Source organism: Zeugodacus cucurbitae, chromosome 6 (genome assembly GCF_028554725.1).
Source record: "Zeugodacus cucurbitae isolate PBARC_wt_2022May chromosome 6, idZeuCucr1.2, whole genome shotgun sequence".
Lineage (NCBI taxonomy): Eukaryota > Metazoa > Arthropoda > Insecta > Diptera > Tephritidae > Zeugodacus > Zeugodacus cucurbitae.
In genome coordinates this window covers 23,083,907-23,104,303 of record NC_071671.1, presented here as the reverse complement: position 1 = coordinate 23,104,303, position 20,397 = coordinate 23,083,907, and the positions used below count along the sequence as shown (strand labels likewise).

Below are 20,397 nucleotides of genomic sequence, written 5' to 3'. Positions count from 1 at the left end.
TTAGAATATTCCGGTAAATTTAATTATCCTTATTATACTGAAAAAATTTGCAATAATTTGACTATTTTCGTTATTTATAAACAAAAAAAATAAATGGAATTTTCGAAACATATGTATTATTAATTATTAAAAACTTATTTATCTATCACTAACACACGTAGAAAGCATTAAAATTAATAGCTAACTTATATTCCACCATAAAATGCTCAAAATCCTTGCCTTTGCCTCAGTACGACAGTGCGTGTGTGAAACATTTTTCATATTAACACATTGCCTTATTTAAACGTCTTACAAAATGCAATGCTCAAAATAATTTAACACCACTACAAATAAAGTCGCATTAATTATGCCAAACGCCTTAGGTTTTGTTAGAAAAATTCCAGCACTCACATATTTTGCCGCTCAGCACTCGTGTAACAAGCCCAAAGGGCATATGAGCACAATGCAGCAGCAGCCGAGTCAGTTGAGTTGAGCTGAGAGCGAGAGGCAGCACGTCAGTGGCTCTAAAATCTTAATAAATCTTCGCTTTGTGGCAATGTGGTGACTGTTATTTATAACTTTACGCTTTTCGACAGGAATTTATTATGCAATTTCTTAATAAAGTCAAGTGAAGGAGAAGAAGTAGAAGTAGAAGAAGCAGTGGCAGCAGCCAAAGTATACATACTTTAATGCAGAAATTCACTGTCACAACCAAAAGTATGTATCAGAGTGTAGTGCGGCAATGTAGCAAGATTATTTGTTAGCCATTTAAGTTAGCGTAGTCTTGCGAGCGTGCCACGAACAAACAGATTTATTTCTCTGTATGTGTGTTAGCAACACTTAAATACCAGCCTCGATGCCACTGCAATCTAAACCACAAAAAGCTTAAGTTAAGCTAAAGCAGATGAAATACTGTGGGCAATCAAAGTCAGTGTTCAAATAGAGACAGGGACAGACAGAGGGAGACACAGAGAGAGCGAAAGGAGGAGGGAGCTAGCGACAGGCAGCGCAGTGCCACTGAAGCAGAAAGCAAATTTAACATTGTTGTAACAATGTTACTTTATACGTAGCTGTTGTTGTTGCATGCAACATCATTTTGTTGTTGTAAAAGTCTGCATTGCCAACAAATATCTGTGCATAAATACACATGTCACATTAATTTGTAGCTACAAATGTATATAAAGCAGTGTAGTTGATTTTAATGCCGCTCTTTAACGCCGCTGCGAGTGCTGCTCGCCCTCTGCCTCGCTTCTCTGCCAGCGCACACAGTGTTATTCCATTGTGTCATCTTAAGTATTTTAATTAGAATCCAGACAAAGATTTATGTGACATTTTGTACTTAACTTGAAAATACTATTACTGCCACAAACGAAGAGTGAAAGCTATTATGTATGCACATGTCCATATGTATGTGTGGGTAACACAAAGGCAAGATTATTTATTGGAACGTTAAACTATGGAAATATAGCGGTAGGTTAATGAAGATTGGAAGTGAAAACTTCTAACCATTTTTTCGGTTTTATAGCAAAATTTTTATAATTTTTATTACTATTAATTTTTTAATACAAAAATTTTAAATATTTTTTTAGAAACATGTGGCAACTTTGTCCAAATTATATTTTGCAAAATTATTTCTAATCATTTACTTTCAAAAGTTTGTAATCTTAATATCGTAGCTCCAATACAGATATGTATAGTCGAATGGCACCCTATGTAATTTGAGTTTATTTTGAGTTAAGAAAGGTGGCAACCTCATGCAAAATATTTTAAATAACTATCTTTAAAATCTAGTCGTTTAATCTAAAATTTTTTTTGTACAAAAATTTATGTTTTTTTAGAAAATATGGCAACTCTACAAATAATAAATGAATAATTTTTTCATACAACAAATTTAAAATTTTTTTTGAAAACTACCCAAAATATCTTTTACAAAATGATTTCTAAACATTAACTTTCAAAATTCAGCATAATTCAGAAAGTAGCTTCAATAATAATATAGCCGGCTGGCAACCACATATAATTTGTTTTTGTTTAAATTATGAAACATTATGAAACGTGGCAACTCTTAAAAAAATTATAATTTAATAGTTATTTTTATAAATTTTACATTATATACTAAAAGTATGGTAGTTTCAATACTTAAATAAACAGATGGCAACCCTATGTGAGCTTAGCTTTAAGTAAGAAAACGTGGCAACTCTACGCAACATACTTGATATAAATTCAAATTAATATTATTGCTTAAAGTAACTTTTCAAAAGCCTTACAAAAACTGGTAGCATAAAAACTGATTTAAAAAACACATGGCAACTCTAAGATTAAGCTTTTTTAAAAAAAAAAAAAGAAAAAAATTTTAATTTTTTTTTCTAATATTTTATACCAGCAGACCGCTCCGGCTTCGCACGGGTTTAAACAAACATTAAAACTTATAAGTTTTTACACACTTATTCACACTCTCCCATACTTTTTACATATGTACTTTCCCGTTTCTTGCGTGGGTTCATTTTAATAAATTAAAATTCGAACATAAAGTTATATTTTATTTGTATAAGATGAGCTAAACCTCGATTACTACCTCTAGTCTTTGGTGTCCGATGTCTTTCTCTCTGATTATGAAGTCGTTGAGAACGCTCAGAGTTCGACGCTTTTATATTTCTAACATTTTGTTCTTCAAGCCGCTGCACACGCTCCGTACTCGACTCTCAAGCTCGTACTTGGGAGGTTTTGAAATTTTGTTCATCAAGCAGCTGCGAGCGCTCTTTACTCGACTCTCTGTCACGCGATTGCGATGAAAAGAATGACTTGCAAAACGATTTTCAGTTTCAGATAAAGATTCTACATCACGGAGTCTTTTTGATACCCTCACCTGCGAACTATTTCCAAAAGGTTGAGATTCTAGCAATAAATATAGCCTATGTTCCTCGGGGTGAATGTAGCTTTCCAATTGTGAAGGAATTTTTTAAATCGGCACAGTAGTTTTCGAGTTTATTCAATACAAACATACATACAAATCTTTCCTCTTTATAATAGTAGTATAGATACGCATCATTTAATTTGCTATTTTTTAATCACGAATATTTAATGTATGGCAACCCTATTCGAATATGCTTCCAAATATTGTTTATGTTTATTTTATGAGATATTTACTTAATTGTTTATTTTAATTAATTTTTTAAATATTAAACAGTTTAGTTACACATTTCAAATGGATCTCCGATTTGAAATTATCACTTGTACCTATATCACAATATATCCTATAGATTTAACAGTTTAACACCCATCTGTAAGACTCAGATTGATCATTTTTTCCGAAAAGCATCTTAAGGATAATTTTGATCAAAATGTTGTTTCAAGTTAATTTCTTACTCGATTCATATTATCCGATTATCAAGTCTCCGTTATTATCGCATTCGTTATTACTTTATTACTACCTTGGCACTCAAAGCACACAAGCTGCGTTCTTCCAACTCGTCTGCCCTACTGTCTAGACACTTTAACTAATTTTGTACAAGAATGAAAAGTATGAAGCTGCTACAATTGTTTGTTGTTATTATTGTTTTGGCAAATTTTCGAAATCTGCTTCAACTCTTCCAAAGTTAACCCAAACTCACTTGTAAGTCCATTTGTACATTTCGGTTTACTGCAAGTTGCACTCATGTAAATGGTAGCGTTACTTTTGTACGTTACTGTTACTTGTTGTAAACAGAATTGTTGTCTGCTTGCAAAACTACAACCCATTGCCAGATGTATTTGCAACCAAACACTGCTGCTACTGGCATATGTATGTACTCTGCATAGCGTTGTGCCGACTGGCTGCCTAGTTTCATTTTTTAATCATCTCACAAAGTTTAGCACTAATTTTTAAGTTTGTCAGCTTGGTTTTGCGGTTGTGGCTGCTAGCATGAAGTTCTGGCGGTGACTTCTACAAAATTTACGGAAGAAATTAAAAACAAATCTTTGTATATAGGTGTTCATTTAAAAGTGTATTTATAAAATATGAAAATTAAATGTTAGAATAAGAATGTTTCGAAAATTCCACTTGTTCCAGCATACGAAAAAAAAATTAGGAAAAACTACGTGAAATGTATAGTATTAATGCTTGGAACAAATAAAAACACACTGTTTCGAAAATTCCATCCGTTCCACACCCAGAAAACTCGATAGGGAAACTAATTACTTGAGTTATGCCACTCAAATTAGTAGTTTCTATCAGCACAGAATTTTGCTATTGTTGAATGAAAATTTTTATTACTTTTACAACACTCTCTGCTATCAAGCAATGTACTTTACATCAGCAAAAAATCAAGAATCTTCCCTTTTGATTATCCTTATAATTATCTTATAACTCACTGTGCATTTCAATCCCATCACTTGTCAGCTGCCGCTTACCATATGCCCCTAAATAAGATTACTAATTTTCCCTAATATAATTTTTAATTTCACACATTTCTTTCTTATCCCCTTCCAACGAACCATACCTAATCTGCAACTCTCTACTGATAGATAAAAAGCTTAATTGCGAATTAAAGCAAATTCACCAGAACCAAACTCGCCAGTAGCGAAGATTAAGTTTGCAAAATTGGCAGCTATATCAGCTTCCAAATATCAGCAGCAGCAGGAGCATTCGAAAAGCAGAAAATAAGCAGCAATTTCATGGTTATAAAACTTAATGCCGCTGGCAGAAGTTTTTCGCTTAAACAAAGTAATAAAAGAAAACAAGTTATGTGATTGTAAATAAATATTTGTATTTAGGCGAAAGTTATATTTTAAGAAAAGAGAGAGAGGAAGAGTAATTCTTGGTTTTAAATCAACTCGGGCTAAAAAAGTTATGAAAATTATGCTATCATTTCGGATGCCAAGTATTGGAAATAATTTTGAAATAAAACTTTTTATTAGTTTAATTGTATAAGAGAAAAGTGAAAGTGCACTATGAGCACTTAGCGGCGCATTTGGTAACTGACATATTAAAATTTGCTCCGAATTGAAATATAAGTATAATTTTAATAACTTTTTGCTCTGTTTCGAAAATTCCATTCGTACCTTTATGACTTCTATCGCAAATATATATGATTTTGAGTGGTATTGACATTAAATTGTGATATATTATCAATGTTTCGAAAATTCCATTCGTTCCATTTTCTTTAAAAAAAAATCTCTCCATTAAAGAATAACTATAATTCAGCGTTAATCAAATTTTTTGTTCATTTTTATGCAAATTTAATTCGAAATAAATATAATCCAACGCTTTTAGTTGTGAAAAAGTAATTCTATAATTCCAATTCATCTAAATTACTGCTTAATTAAATATAGTTATAATAAGCCACCATAATACCACACTTTCCGTTGAAATTAGAACATTAATTAAAGTAGAAAATGTGTTCAGCACAAAAAAAAAGTAATGAAATATGCGGATTTTGATTTCATATGTTATTACAAATTCCACATAAAATAATACCACACACAAAAATAATATACGTGTATTCAAAATGCGCAGTATGTTATTAGCAAATCTGCAGTGAAGCGCCACAACACAAAGTCAGCGCTTTGAAAATCCACTTATGAGTATGTGCGGCGGGCATATGAACGGGTGGGCGATCAGCGAACGGTGCAACTCAGTAATTCAGATGACAAAAACTTTTTCAATTACGAGCATGGACGTCAAAAGCGAGTATTGCGGCAGCATAAAGGTGTGGAGGGACGGAGTGTGCAGCAGGGGGTTTATTATTGAGCAGACTTGCAGTCAAAGCCATGGCTGTATTATAGATGTGTATATATGAAAATGTGTGTGTGTTTGTGTGGCACGTGTATTAAATGTGCCACATGTGGCAGGTACAATTGAAGTGTTGGTAAGAGTTGAAGCGCGTGACTAAAGCACTGGAAAAAGGTATTCCTGCAATGCGGAAAACTCATGGTTTTACATGTGTATGTGTGAATGTTTGCACACACTAAGCTAACCTAACTAAATAACCGAAAAACCGTACTCACATTGCAGATAAAAATGGCACGAAATGGAACTAGTAAATGTAATGAAATGAAAATAATAATAATAACAGTAACTTAGTTTAAGCCAATTTTCGCTTGTGATCCACGGCAATGATGAAAGGCAGCCAAAGCTTTCAGAAACAGGCAGGCAGGCATGCCAGTTGGCTGGCGGGCAGGTAGACAAGCAGTCAACCACAAAAATGTCATTTTTCGTAAGCCAATACAACGAAGCCACAGACAATGCAGCGTAACACTCATACGAGTTTCACAAATACACCCACAAACACTTACATAAGCACTGTGAATGTGAGTTCGTCGCTGTGGGTGAGTCGGAAATGTGAAGCCACGGTATTTGTACGCTAAATGGCCGCAGACATTCATACAATTACATATCGTTGCCTAATAAAATATAACATAATATTTTATTATACAGTGCAATTTCAAGTCTAAGCTTGTTGAAGTACCGTAATAGGCTTTACTGAGGCTGCAAAGACCAAATATAAAATGATGAAATTACATTAAAGTATTTGTAGAAGGCAATGTGGTATAAAAAATGTGTATAAAGATGGAATGCGGTATACACAAATACTGTTATTGATTAAAATTTATGCAGTAAGCTTAAATGTTTAAAAATTGTGTATATACTAAATATTTGTATATGTTTCGCATATTCCATGCGTTCCACTTGCATTGTTTTTTAATGAAATAGGTAGATAAATGTTTCTAATTGATAGTAATGTATAAATTTGTGAGGTGTTTCGAAAATTCCAACTGTTCCATAATTAAAAAATGATAATTTTTTTGAATATAAGGTTAACATAAAAAAATTTACGCAAAATAAAAGTAAATTTTAGTTTTTTTTCAGCGAAAGCTTCATGTTATTTTTTGTAGTTTTTATGCAATTTACACCAATATTTCTATTGAATTCACACAAATTTGCTTTTACGAAAACTTTTAATGAGTGCCTGATATCGCTAAGAAATTCTAATACTAATTTCACAAAAATTCAGTTGTTTCGAATATTCCATTCGTTTCATTTCAGTTTTGTTGATACATTTCAATACACAAAGCATAGAAAACAGTATAATTTAATTAAAAAAAACATAACTGTTTCGAAAATTCCAAACATTCCAACTAAGAAAATTCACGGAATTTTTTAAATACATGATTTTATCATATGTCGCACAAATCTATAAGAACAAAAACATATTCCAAAAATCCACTAAAGAAATTGCAGCAATTTAAAACCAAAATTATTTATTAAAAAATTCGGCTTGAACACACAGCACCTCCAACTCAGCTACACAATTTAATTTACACATTATTTGCACGCCTCACGTCAGGTCAACTCAATTCGCGAGCGCAACAAAAATATTTACGGTTGCTACGTGTAGGCTGCATAAATATGCTCTGTAGCAAGAATTCTGTTAAGCAGCCACACAAACATCTTGCACGTGACATCAATGGAATAGGAGTCTAGCACTAAATAGTACCTACAGAATGCCGTGTGCTAGCTGCTGTCGGCATAAGCCAGTCACCTACAGACTGGATTATGGTGATACAAACATGCATAGACTCACATGCAGTCATACATACATACTACATCTACTTGTGCGGCCCAAAAAATGTCGAGTCTCATGCAGAATTGTTCATAAAATTTCGTGCTGCAATGGCAAAGGATCACCATGCCGCAAAACCAACAAATACATACGAACAAACATCTGTGTGAATGTATTCTCTTACGTTTCACTGTTAAGCCGCCTAGCTACTTGATTGCCTACCAACCACCGCTAGCACCTGTAGGCTCTGAGGAGCATAAGCTTAGGCCAGCACCGACTGGTCGAGCTTCCACGCTGTAGCGTTACGGACCGAAGCAGCAGCTTTGGGAGCCTTATATAATTCACAGTAGAGCCTGAGCGGATTGAGTAGTCACACGCTAGCACATAACTACCCGCAGTTACCTTACATACAGGCTTCCATATAAATTTCGGTGGTGCTGCTTATGTCATAGGTTATGCAATTTCATTTTTTTTGTAATTCGTACACTCAAGCCTCCTTGGGCTACGTTACCACATCCTCGACACTTTATCGTTTGGTCGTGCTAAGTGGCTTTTGCAGTGTCATCCGATTCGTAGCTGTGTTGACGAAGTGGAAATTATGTGGACGGACTATTTCGGTTACCACAGATTTCATACGCTGTCCTATATTTCGGCATGATTGCATATTTTTAGGCGCTTAAGCGTGGTAACAAGGTGATGTCATGGCAAACGAAAATACCTCTGGTTGTACGAAGCTTCTGGTTGTTGTATGCACTTGTTGCTTTTTGTGTTTGTTATTGTAGCACCGGCGGCCGTGGCACATTGCCAGACATGTCTCTTTTTGGAGAAAAGTTGAAAATTAATTTTATATAAGACACTGCTGCGTCACGAGAAATTATTTCCGCGATGACACTGAATACAATCACATATACAAAATTAAGAAGGTGATCGTTCTTATCAGAGACTTAAACGGACTGTCGAAAGATGGACTCTTCTGAAAGTACAAGCTTCTAGAAGGGCAAAATCCGCTCTTTTGTTGTGATCTCTAGGACATTTCAGACTAGTCTCCGAAGTCTTCGGGCAGAGCCTGCTTTCAATTCGTTAATGTTCATTGTATCTCACCAACAGTTTTAACTAATATATAATTGGTTCACATATATTTCCCACATAAAAACTAATCTCATATTTTTTCTTTACAGTTTCCGCATAAATCGCATTGAGTCGCCAATACTCAAATATGACGGCGACTGCGGTGAATCGTTGACCATTTACGACTCAGATCATCCCGATCCGGCACGTATTATCAAAACGTTCTGCGATACATTCTCGCGACCCATGGAGAAAGTGGACTTCGTGAGCACTAGTCCTTCGCTGTACGTGCAATTTGATTCGAAGACGGGCTCCTACAGCGGTTCGTCGCTCTACTATTGGGCACACTATGACTTCTTCAATAATACACGTTTCGGTGATCCAGTGCCGAATACGCTCTGCGATGAGGTTATGTACGCCTGGAAGCATCCGGGTGGCAAGATACGTTCACCAATGAATTCGTTAATCTTCAAACGCACCGGCGGCTCAGATGTACGCTGTCAATATAAGTTCGTGACTGATAGGCGTCTATATGCACGCGCTGTCATCGAAGTGACCTCTGTGTCATTCAAGGAATTGCCTTACAACAATAATGCGTGTACGCGTTGTCATGAGGAACGCGTCGACAAGCTGGTCATTTGGGAGGAACGTGAGAAATTCCAAAATAATCTCGCCTGCTTCTGCGATAATATACCACGAGCGGTGCGGGTGATCTCCTCAGCGGATCAAATGAATCTCGAGATGATCGTACAGGGTCAACATGCGATCACGTCCTATTTCAAGAATCCCAATCCACTATTCGAGGCGTCTTATGAGTTTGCGCACGGTCCGCTATGTGGTCCCATAACGTTGGGACCCTCGCCGGATGGCGAATTAGTGTTTCCATATAAGAAGGCATTGGCGATGGCGGCGGGCCCAATGGCCGCCGTGCCTGAGCATCATTATCGTCGCGAAAAGTGCATTTGGGAACTGAAAGTAGCGGCACAACGCGATCTATGGTTGAATTTGGAGAAGGCGCGTTTCGGCGATCGCACTTGTGAGAGCGCCAAAATTGAGGTGTATCTCGCTGGGCGACTGGAACCACGTTTCATCATGTGTCCGGAAAACATCTCGTTAGCACGTGATCTACCTATACTTTCGGCGGCGGATTTGGGTGCGCTTGGCGCCGATCAAGAACCCTTGCCGGTACTGATACAATACACCGGCGACGGGCAGCCGGGTAAGAATGCGTTCCGTTTAGTTTGGACCGAACTGTTCCATTTGCCACGCAATCCCGACGGTAGTTTGGCATCGTCATTGCTGCAGGACGGCGGCTGTGATTTCCGCTGTCCCGGCGATACAGAGGTCTGCATACCACGCCACCTGCTGTGTAATGGTGTCGACAATTGTCCGAATGTGACGCACATCTCGACGATGGCTCAACTAACGCGGCACATTGAGTGGAATTTGGAGCAACTCGGTCTGCTGCATCGTGCACACGCCTACAAAGATCTCGTCCTGAACGACGAATCACCGGAAATTTGCCTGCGTCAAGAGCTCAGCGAGTTGCCATATGGCAAACTGATATTGATCACGCTCGGACTGAGTTTAATGTTGACGCTATTCGTGGCGATAATGTGTCGCATGTGTCGGGGGCCCGGCCACGCCTACCACAGCAGATACTAGAGGTACGAGTGTTGGTCGCATGGCAAACCGCTGGCCGCACACGTGTAGCAATTGTGCGCAGCGGGGCAGGCACAGCGCGAGCAGTATGCTTCCCTTTATAGGCGGTAGTGTAGTAGAACATAATGCTGTCGTGCCGTGGAAGCAAACTGCTTTGAAGTTTGAAAAAAGAAAAACATATATTTTTAGTGTGGAAGTGTGCGAGGTAAATATACATATATTCACATTTTTTGTTGGTTTTTCGTTTTTTTTATTACACTTAAGTGTTGTACCTTTTTGGAATACCCACTGAGCGAAAAATAGTTGCCTGCTAAGTAGTAATTGCGAAGGCATTAAAATAAATAAATGAGACATTCTAATTGTAGGTACACATAGGCGAGTAAGGAGATAAGTCGAGGTTAGACATTTATATTTGCACCTCAGTTTGGTTGGTACTGAAGTGTGTAGAACAAAAGTCAGGTTAAATTTGAACATAGGTCTTTGACCTTCATATACTCACACACCCCTAAAAAGAGACTAGGCACTTAGTGAGTTGTATTTTGATTGTTATAGCGTCAGTGTGGGCCCAGCACCACTGATTTTAAATGAAAGTAAAATCTTTAATTTTTTAAAGTTATTATATTTTAAAAATATCGGATTTACAGCAAATGCTCATCACTGTAGGCAACCGATTCGAGAAATTCAATAGTAAATTTGCGATTTGAACTCTTTATCCATTTAAACACCATCAAGAACGCCATGGCGTCTTTTCAATCTAGAAATCTACTGAACACTTGACTTAATCAGCGAAGATATTATGGAAACAATATACCTTATGTAGCATGAGTCACTAGATTCATAATGCCATTTTATAATAGAATGAGGTTGATCTATATATTCTTTTCGGCGTGAGAGGACTATTCTACTCATTATTGAGAACAGTAATTAGAATCTTGCTTACTTATTTTTCTCGACGGATCAGATTCATTCCGACATATTATTTAAAAAAGTTTAGGGATCATTGGTTCTTACATCTTAAGACCTATATTTAGTCTATGTAGTATCGTTGGACAAAAAGAAAATATTTTATAATAATAAATACTCTTCAAAGGTGTTATTTACCAAGGTAACAACGGTGACCAGATAAGCATAGACATCTAAAGCTCAATTTTATAATATCTCGGGTAAATTTTTATGCAATAGACCCTAATAACAACCTAGGAAGTAAGAGATAGAATATCTCGAAGCTTAAATAACATAAAAAAGCTCAAGACTCACGCTGACTCTGTTAGTGACCCAAATGACTATTTTAGTTTCCTCAAAGACTTAACTAACCTTTGTATAATCTTAAAAAAAAGGTGTTGGTAATCAGGTTATAGGTATTGGCCTGAACTAGAATCAATGAAGGTCCTTAAAATTGAAGGTAATTCTTTTCCTATTAGAGAATCACGTAGTCTCTCACGAACAGATCTTATTGAAAATTTGACAAGACGTTGTTAAGTACTTCCCCACATTAAGCCAGCCTCGAGCTAATAAATATATTTTAGAATTTGTAAATTAGCAATAAACTGAGGTCTAGCAAAAATAATATTTTCAGTTTTAATTAGATTGGGTCTTTGCTGGGCTTTGAAAGTAAAGAAATTATTGTATTTTCCAAAGAATCAATCCGCATACTACAGTGCTCTTGAAAAGTATGTATAACACTCACACATTTTTATTCCTCATTTACCGTCTTTGAAATATTGAACTGCCAATGGCTCACAGAAGTTTGTGATTTTTAATAGACAAACAATAAATATTTTGATATTATGAAGAAATTAGCATTTAATTAAATAAATTGTTTTGATAAAGAAATAAAATAATACAATTATTAGAATTATTGTATTACAAAGCCAAATAGAGAGATATTTAATTACTAAAATAAACTAATTAGTCTCGGTTGACATTTAGTTGTAAGGAAAATCATTTTTATTTATTTCATGTTATGGATTTACTATTTTTTTACTTATTTATTGCTACCAGACCGGTTCTAAAACTGAATCAATAATTCCGACATCACGCCCTCTAATTGAGGATAAAGTCTGAATTTTTGAGTTATACAGTGGAGCACTTCTCTAATATCTACCATGCCATTTTTCGAGACATTTCCTAATTTTATTGGTATTATATTTTCGCTTACAAATGAAGATACTTGAAATATCAGAAACGTATATCATAAGGAATGCCTCGATTCAGAAAATCAAATTAGTTCCGATCAATATTCCATATCCATACATTCTGAGGTTAGAGAGATCTAAAGTCATTAGACTAGTCGCTGCTCCAATAAAAAAGTTGGCTTTTAAGGTACTTGTAGGAAGTGCACGGTCTAAATTTAGTAAAATACCTTTCGTTCACTTTGAGATTCCATTTATCCAGCTAATAATAAGAGAACCGGTCTTCCCTAATATTACTTTTTTATTTCCTTAAAACTGTTAATTTGGATAAACTGTTACAAATTCTAAATTTTGCAATTTCAGGAATTCAAGAATTTAAAAAGTGCATTTGTAACAAGAAATCCTAACCTACAATACTTTCGGTTTATTATTTTTTAATATCACTAGACAACCCTTATCTTTTACTAAGCCCTTTTCCATTTCTTCAAGCGCAAATCGAAAAGTGCAGCGCTGAGAAACCCAAAACAAAAACCACAAAATTTGTGTAATGAAAATATGAAACCAAATTCTGAAATGAGTATAAGAAAATTGTAAAAACCCCAGTAGAATTATATGAAAATAAAAAGCAGGAGAGCAGAAGTAAAAATATATAGTTGTAGTCACTAAGTGGTATATAATAATGTATTACGATTAATGAGTAAGCAAAAACAAAAAAAAAAAAAAACAATTAAACAAGCACACAAGGAACATAAGAAACAGAAACATAAATAAGAAATAAATTGCATAATAAAAGAATTGATAAATAAAAAATGAAAATAAAAACAACAAAAAGTGTATGTAGTTAAGTATAATATATACAAGTACATATATATATTGTATTCTTTTAGAGTAACTATGTAAAATTAGTAATAAAATGATTTCAAACAAATTAAAAATTATAAAAAAAATAATAATTTGCGAAACTTATTGTGTTGTTGCCAAGTGGCAGTGGAATTATTATAATTATTTTATTTTTTTTTTATTTTATTTTTTTTTTATTTTATTTTATTTTATTTTTTTTTTATTTTATTTTATTTTATTTTATTTTATTTTATTTTATTTTTTTGTGTCTTCTACCCTTTTCAGCATCTTCTTGGGTATGAATTTCTCTCCATTGATGATCTATTTCAGTGCGTCACAGATATTCTCATTCAACATATTGCAGTCTCTCTCAGGTTTACTTTTTATATATTTTTATTTAATTTTTATTTTCATCTCATTTAATTCAATTATTATTATTTTTTATATTTTTTATTTATTTATTCCTTTTCAGTCTCACCCCTTCGTATCCGTTATCAACATCCATTTGAGTGCTAACAATCCACTCAATCATATTTCAAACCACCCAAACAGATGTACTTGATCTCAGTGAACTCTTCGATGCCAAAATGCCCACCCTCACGCCCAACACCCGATTCCTTGATACCACCGAAGGGCGCCTCCGCCTGCGAAGCCAGTCCCACATTTACGCCAACTATACCGACCTCAAGTCGGCGTGCCACTCTGAATACTTGCTGCAAGTCGCGACTAAAGAAGTAGCCCGATAAGCCGCGCAGTGAACTATTTGCTCTGGTTACAACTTCGTCTTCCGTGTCGAACTTTGTCAATGTAATAACGGGGCCAAAGACTTCTTCACGGTAAATACGCGCCGTACGATCCACACCTGTAATGATGGTGGGCGCATAGAAGAGTTCGCCAATGTCTTGCAAATGTTTACCACCGCACACGACCTTCGCATGTCGTTGGAGCGCGTCTTTCATGAATGACTTAAGTCGCTTTAGTTGCGCTCTATTAACAAGTGGTCCAATTTGCACACCTTGTTCGTGGCCGGGACCGATTTTCAAGGCTTCGACTTGTGCCTGTAACTGTTTGAGAAAGTTGTCGTATACGCTGGACTGCACGTAGAAACGATTTGCGGTGACACAAGTCTGCCCGGCATTGCGAAATTTCGCTACCATTGCACCTTTGACAGCCTCGACTATGTCAGCCGATTCGAAGACTATGAAAGGCGCATTACCGCCGAGTTCTAGCGAGACACGTTTCAACAAACCGGCTGATTCACGAAACAAATGCTTGCCAACTTCGGTGGAGCCGGTAAAAGAGATACCGCACACTTGTGGACTACGGCAGAAGAGATCACCGATGGGGGCAGCTTTGTTGGTGGTGACCACGTTGAAAACACCAGCTGGTATACAGGCTATTTCGGAAAGTTTAGCGAGTGCCAAGCAGGTAAGTGGGGTGTCTTCAGCGGGTTTGATGACGACAGTGCAGCCTGCAATAAGAATCTCAAATATTAAACAACAATTCTTTAAATCTCGTCGTAGCTTCCACTCACCCGCCGCCAATGCCGCTGCCGCTTTGCGTAAGACCAACGCCATAGGAAAGTTCCATGGCGTAATGAGCGCTGCAACACCAAGTGGTTCGCGCAGCACAAGCACTTCCTGATTCCTCATTGAACTGGCAATCAGTTGACCATCAATGCGTCGTGCTTCCTCGGCAAACCATTCGACAAACGACTGGCCGTAAGCCACCTCAGCTAGCGACTCGGTCAATGGTTTGCCACATTCCGCCGTCATTATGTCAGCTAAGTCAGTGCCACGCTGCAAAATCAATGTGTTCCAATTCTGCGAAGAGATTAGTTCAAATTTTCATAAGATATGTTAAACATATGGTATCTGCCGGCACAACCTTTAGCAATTGCGAACGCTCACGTGCTGTAATCTGTCTCCACTCGGGCGCGTAAAACGCTTTCGTGGCGACATCTAACGCCTTTTGCGCTTCGACTACAGTCATGTTGGGCACACAGCCGATCACTTTCATATTTGCTGGATTTCGTACTTCGAATGTGGCACCGCTCGTCGCATCCAACCACTCGCCACCAATGTAAGCTTGCTTCAGCCAGAGTGAGGTCTTCGTCGTGCTTGATTTGTGACGTAGAAAACTGCGGATCAGCCTACTATTGCACATACGGCAGAAGGTTGACAAGGTAATGCACATTTTTTATTTTTGAGAATATTATTTTTGATTTTTTCGTTTATTTTGATATTTTATTTCTGTAATGTAAAGAGTTGCTAACTGTATAGCAAGTAATTGATGAATATTAATTTTTGAAAATCGGTACCCTGTTATGTGAAATTTCGCGAAAATCTTTATTTTTTTCATTAAAATAAATTATAAGTTCAGGGAAGTCATCAAATTAGGAATTAAAATTAAGCTGGACATAAAGAGCCATTATAAAAATTATCGTTATTTAGTATTTCTCTCCAAAAGTTATGAAACACTTTTGATCAAGCGAGAGACCATGTATTTGAAATACCTCTTAATTTGAACCTCACGGGAAGTAGAATTTGTGGACCCCTACAATTTTTTAGATTTCAAATAATATAAAGAAAGTGTTTAAGGACTACGATCATTCAATTTGAACCCTCAAACGTTGCAACTACTTTGTCGTATTAGAAAATATGGGGTTCAATATTTAGATCTTATCTAAACTAGTCGATAAACTCCTAGATGATATATTCAGGTGCAATAAACATAGATATATTTACATATTATAAACGCCTAGGGATTGGGATCCAATATTTTTGCCTTTCTAGCATGTTTTCGGAAAATTATAAAAATAACAAGTGAGGAAAGGCTAAGTTCGGGTGCAACCGAACATTTTATACTCCCCCAATTTATTGATGTAATTGATATATTCGGCATAAAGTTCAATCATCATCATAAATATTCATCATAAATAGTATATAAGGGCTGAGGTAATTCCTGAACCAATTTCACTCGTTTTCACCACCAAGATACAATATATCGAAGACTATACACTCACTTACTTTTATATTACCTATAATTAGGTATATGGGATCTGGGGGAAGTAATGACCCGATTTTAACCATTTTTGGTACAAAGACAAATTGTTATAAGTAAAAATTCAGAGGGAATGAATGACATTAAAATATCTGAGAGATTTACCTATATTTTCGGTGAAAAATTACCCTTAGGTACTGAGTCCTTCATGTTCGATATCAGGGCCCTTGAAAAGTCATGGTCCGATTAAAAAAATCTAATTACAGCTTATATCTGTCATTTCTTATGTGAAATTTAGTGTTTCTGACGTTTTGTGTTAGTGAGTTAACTCACTTTTAGTAATTTTCAACCTAACCTTTGTATCCGATTTCAACTATTTTCATGGTGTGTGGTGGGGTACGTAAGAGAATCGACTGCAGAACGTTTGGTTTATATAGCTTCATTGGTTTACGATATATATACAAATAACCGATATGAGGGCGGGGCCACGTCCACTTCCCCAATAAGCCAAATATGCCCCTTCCTAGTGCGATCGTTTGTTCCGAATTTTACTTTTATAACTTTATTTATGGCTTATTTATGACACTTTATGTGTTTTCGGTTTTCGCCATTTTGTGGGCGTGGCAGTGGTCCATTGTGCAACCCTCTCACGCTCCCCAGGAACATGTGTTCCAAGTTTCATTAAGATATCTCAATTTTTACTCAAGTTATCCGTTGCACGGACGGACGGACGTTCGGACGCACAGACAGACATTCGGATTTTGACTCGTCTCGTCACCCTGATCATTTGGATGTATATAACCCTATCTAACTCGTTTAGTTTTATGACTTACAAACAATCGTTATGTGAACAAAACTATAATACTCTCTTAGCAACTTTTGTTGCGAGAGTATAAAAATAGAGTTTTATTCATCAAATATTATTTGTGAATTTATTGAATTTATAAACGCTATTCCCCATTTGTAAAAATTCTTCAAATCTCATTTGTCGCATTTGCACTGACATCCAACATTTAAAATGTAAAATATTTACGCAGCTCATCAATATTAATCACTGCATGCGACGGAGCAATGAAATTAAGAGATGAAAACAGTTTACATATTTCAAATAAGCGAAAAAGAGAAGAGCAAAAAACAAAACAAAAAGCCAAATTAAAGTTTTCCGTGCAAAAAATGCTATGCGTTTCGAAATAAATGCAGCAATTATGTATTTAACAAAGTTCAGACCACAAAAATAGCTCGACAAAAATTTAACGCAATCAAACAATAAAAACATCAGATATCACGAGCAAAAGGACAAAAAATTTGGAGAGCGAAGAGCGTGAGCAGAACAGTAGAGCGTAAAGTAAAGTACTCGTTAAGGAAGTTTTGTTTATTGATCAATTTTTTTTTTTTTTTGAAAATTCAAACAAAATGGATCTTTTAGTTAAATTCTAAGATTATAATTGAAATATTTTATGCTCGCTGCCTCTATAGCTATAATTACTGCCCATACTGTGTATCGTGTGGCCGCTCAATCCCCTCAACCCTCTCGTTCTTTATATATATGTATAAGTCGTCTTCTGGATGATTATTATTGTATTATTAAATTGGACATCATTGATTATTTTTTTTCTTTCCGTCTTATGAGTTCCAACACGAAGGCATTTGGAGCTAAGTCCTGGAGAAATTGATCTGTAAATAACATTCATTTGGAAAGGGACGGTATAGAGACATATTCAGAAGATTAAAAATGATCGTTTTCTTAAGATCATGCTCAAAAGATGGTTCAACTTCCTCTTTGAAGGCAGAAAGCCGTTATTCGACAATCAATCCTCAGATTCTTTATTTGTAATGAATTGTTTTTGAAAATTACTATATTAAGCCAGTATTATATGTTATTTTAAGATCATATTTAAGGGTAGTTCTTCCAAATTTCTCCTTAAGTTAACTTAAGACCTCTATTGAAACCACGGACTTTCAAGAACGTTTTGTATTTGAAAAGCTGGGACAGAAATCGTTATTAAACTATCTGAAATAAGTCACGAGAAAAAATTGAGATTGACCCTAAAAATGCAAAAGCTAACGTCGTGGAAGCATTCTGTGACGTTTCACAGATCATGGATCAGTGCTGCGATATCTACTATTTCGAAATAAGTCAATTAATAGCATATACATATATACATATAGAGAATTGAAGATTAGTAATATCTCTAAAAATTAGAAACTAAACTAATTATAAGATTTTTCAGAAAGTTTTTTAGAATTTTCCTGTTATAATAGGCCAAAAGAAGAGTAGGCGTGAAATATGGTTTTTGATCTAAACCTAAACATCCCCACTTCCATACTATACATTGTTCTCTAAACTGCTTAACTATTTTTCTCAACCTGCTCGCACTGAAGATTTGAATTCCTTTCTCTTTTTGACTTTCGCTGAATAAAGTATATTTTTCCCCCAGCGTCCACCTTCAAAGTTCAAATCAAATAAAATTTAATTAAAATTATTAACAATTTTATCAGCACTCCCATTTGATACCACTGTGCAACACACAGCTCACCGCCTGCAATCAACAATTAAAATTTCCTCTTATACTCTGTATTATAATTGTTGTTATTTGCTGACTGACTCGTATATCGCAATGTTGACGTTGTTGTTTTTGTAGCAATTGAGCGTAAAACGCAAAATTTGTAGCAATCGCCTGATGTTTGTTTGAACGCTTGGCTGGTTAGAGTTGCCAAAGTGTGGCAAAAACCAGATAAATACACGCTGGCATGTATCTGGATATATATAAATATATACCGATATATAGTTTACTAACCAAGACAAAAAGAAATGAAATTGAAATGAGCGGGAAATCAGTTATGCAGTGAAGGAAGTGTGCGAGAGAGGGAGAGAGTGAAAAGGCGCCCGGGGAGTTAATGAGAGGAATGCGTCGAAACTAGTTGCGTTGTGTTGTGTTTTTGTGCAGCGTGATGCAAATGACACAATTTAGCGAATATTGCAACAGCAACACCGCAAAAATATGCCAAGCCAAATAAGGCAACAACAACATGCAACAAAATACTTATGAATATGCATTTTAATGCAATCACAAAGTCACTGCAGCATAAAATATCTGGGATTTTTGGTTAGCAGTACGAAATAGCCGAAAAGCGCACACGAGGGAGAGGGGTCTCACAGTCCGCTATACGCTGCTGCCTCCGAGGGCGTGTCACAATAATTTTGCTTACTCGCAACACTAACTTTTCCTCCAAGCGCATATGTTTTTATTTATTATGCGCTTGGTCCCGCCGGCACTCGCCACCCGTACCCTCTGATGCCTTGCTGCCTTACCAACACTGCAAATATTATTCATAGCACATTTGCTGCGATTTATATTTACTCGCGTTTACTCCATAAAGTCGAATGTTGAAATTGCACTTCATCTCGTTTAGCCGCCAGCTCCCCTCCAACCCAAGCACCCATATTTATGCAAATTTTATGGGCGTAAATTATGTCTGTTTGCATCCCTCTATATGTATGTAAGTATTGTTGTTGCAACTGGCTAAAATGCAAGTTTAAGAGGGGATCGGCATCGGCGAATTATGCTTTCTAAACAATAGTTATTTGTGTCGTAAAAACGCAAACGCGTGTGCGCCTAAAAGTAGGTTACGCTGCTGCTGCTACTGATTACAATGGTTGCTGACTTGTGGAATTTCTTGCTGCAAACGCTGAAAGCAATGTTAGCTGAAAGCTGTGTATTTAAATTTCATTACAATAAATAATTATACATGTTTTTGTTGTTGCTGGAGTGCTGTAATTTTCATGAATTCTCAAGCGAAATGTTTATAGTGGTTTTAAGTGACTTATGAGTGCATTAATTATATGCTTGTACAAATTCAGTTCCTCTATAGAAATTAAAATATAAAAAAAATACAAAAAACATAAACGAGATTAAAGAAATATAGGTCGCATATTTTTTTGTTAAGACTTTGTTTAATAAAATAACCCAGGCCTCGTTAGTTATTTTTCTTACTATTTCTAACTAACTTACTTTCTCTAAATTTATTTAGTGCTTCTAAATATCGTTAGCACATAATTATGGTTCCAAAATACTTGCCTAATAGTTGTCAGCATATAAAGTGTATTTATGTTAAATTTTTATGAGCAGCCTTCTCCATATTATCACAATCAAAGCTTCTAAGGCATTAAT

General features: G+C 35.8%; 2 protein-coding genes across 3 annotated transcripts in view; one reads left to right on the top strand and one right to left on the bottom strand.

Moving 5' to 3' along the window:
* Window positions 1–13,109, top strand: part of LOC105210750 (uncharacterized) — a 289,405-nt gene extending 276,296 nt beyond the window's left edge. For both annotated transcript variants that reach the window (XM_011181888.3, XM_054232931.1), the window contains one exon: window positions 8,699–13,109. In XM_011181888.3, the coding sequence (XP_011180190.2) occupies window positions 8,699–10,253 (1,555 nt within the window). In that variant the 3' untranslated portion in view covers window positions 10,254–13,109. The remainder of the gene's footprint in view (window positions 1–8,698) is intronic.
* A 364-nt stretch (window positions 13,110–13,473) lies between these two features.
* On the bottom strand, window positions 13,474–15,487 carry LOC105210772 (succinate-semialdehyde dehydrogenase [NADP(+)] GabD-like). The gene is made up of 3 exons (XM_029039292.2): window positions 15,110–15,487; window positions 14,757–15,045; window positions 13,474–14,693 (listed from the first exon to the last, which is right to left on the bottom strand). Exons 1-3 carry the CDS (start codon window positions 15,416–15,418, stop codon window positions 13,747–13,749), a joined length of 1,545 nt encoding a protein of 514 aa, XP_028895125.1. The 5' UTR covers window positions 15,419–15,487; the 3' UTR covers window positions 13,474–13,746.
* Window positions 15,488–20,397: the final 4,910 nt, after the last annotated feature.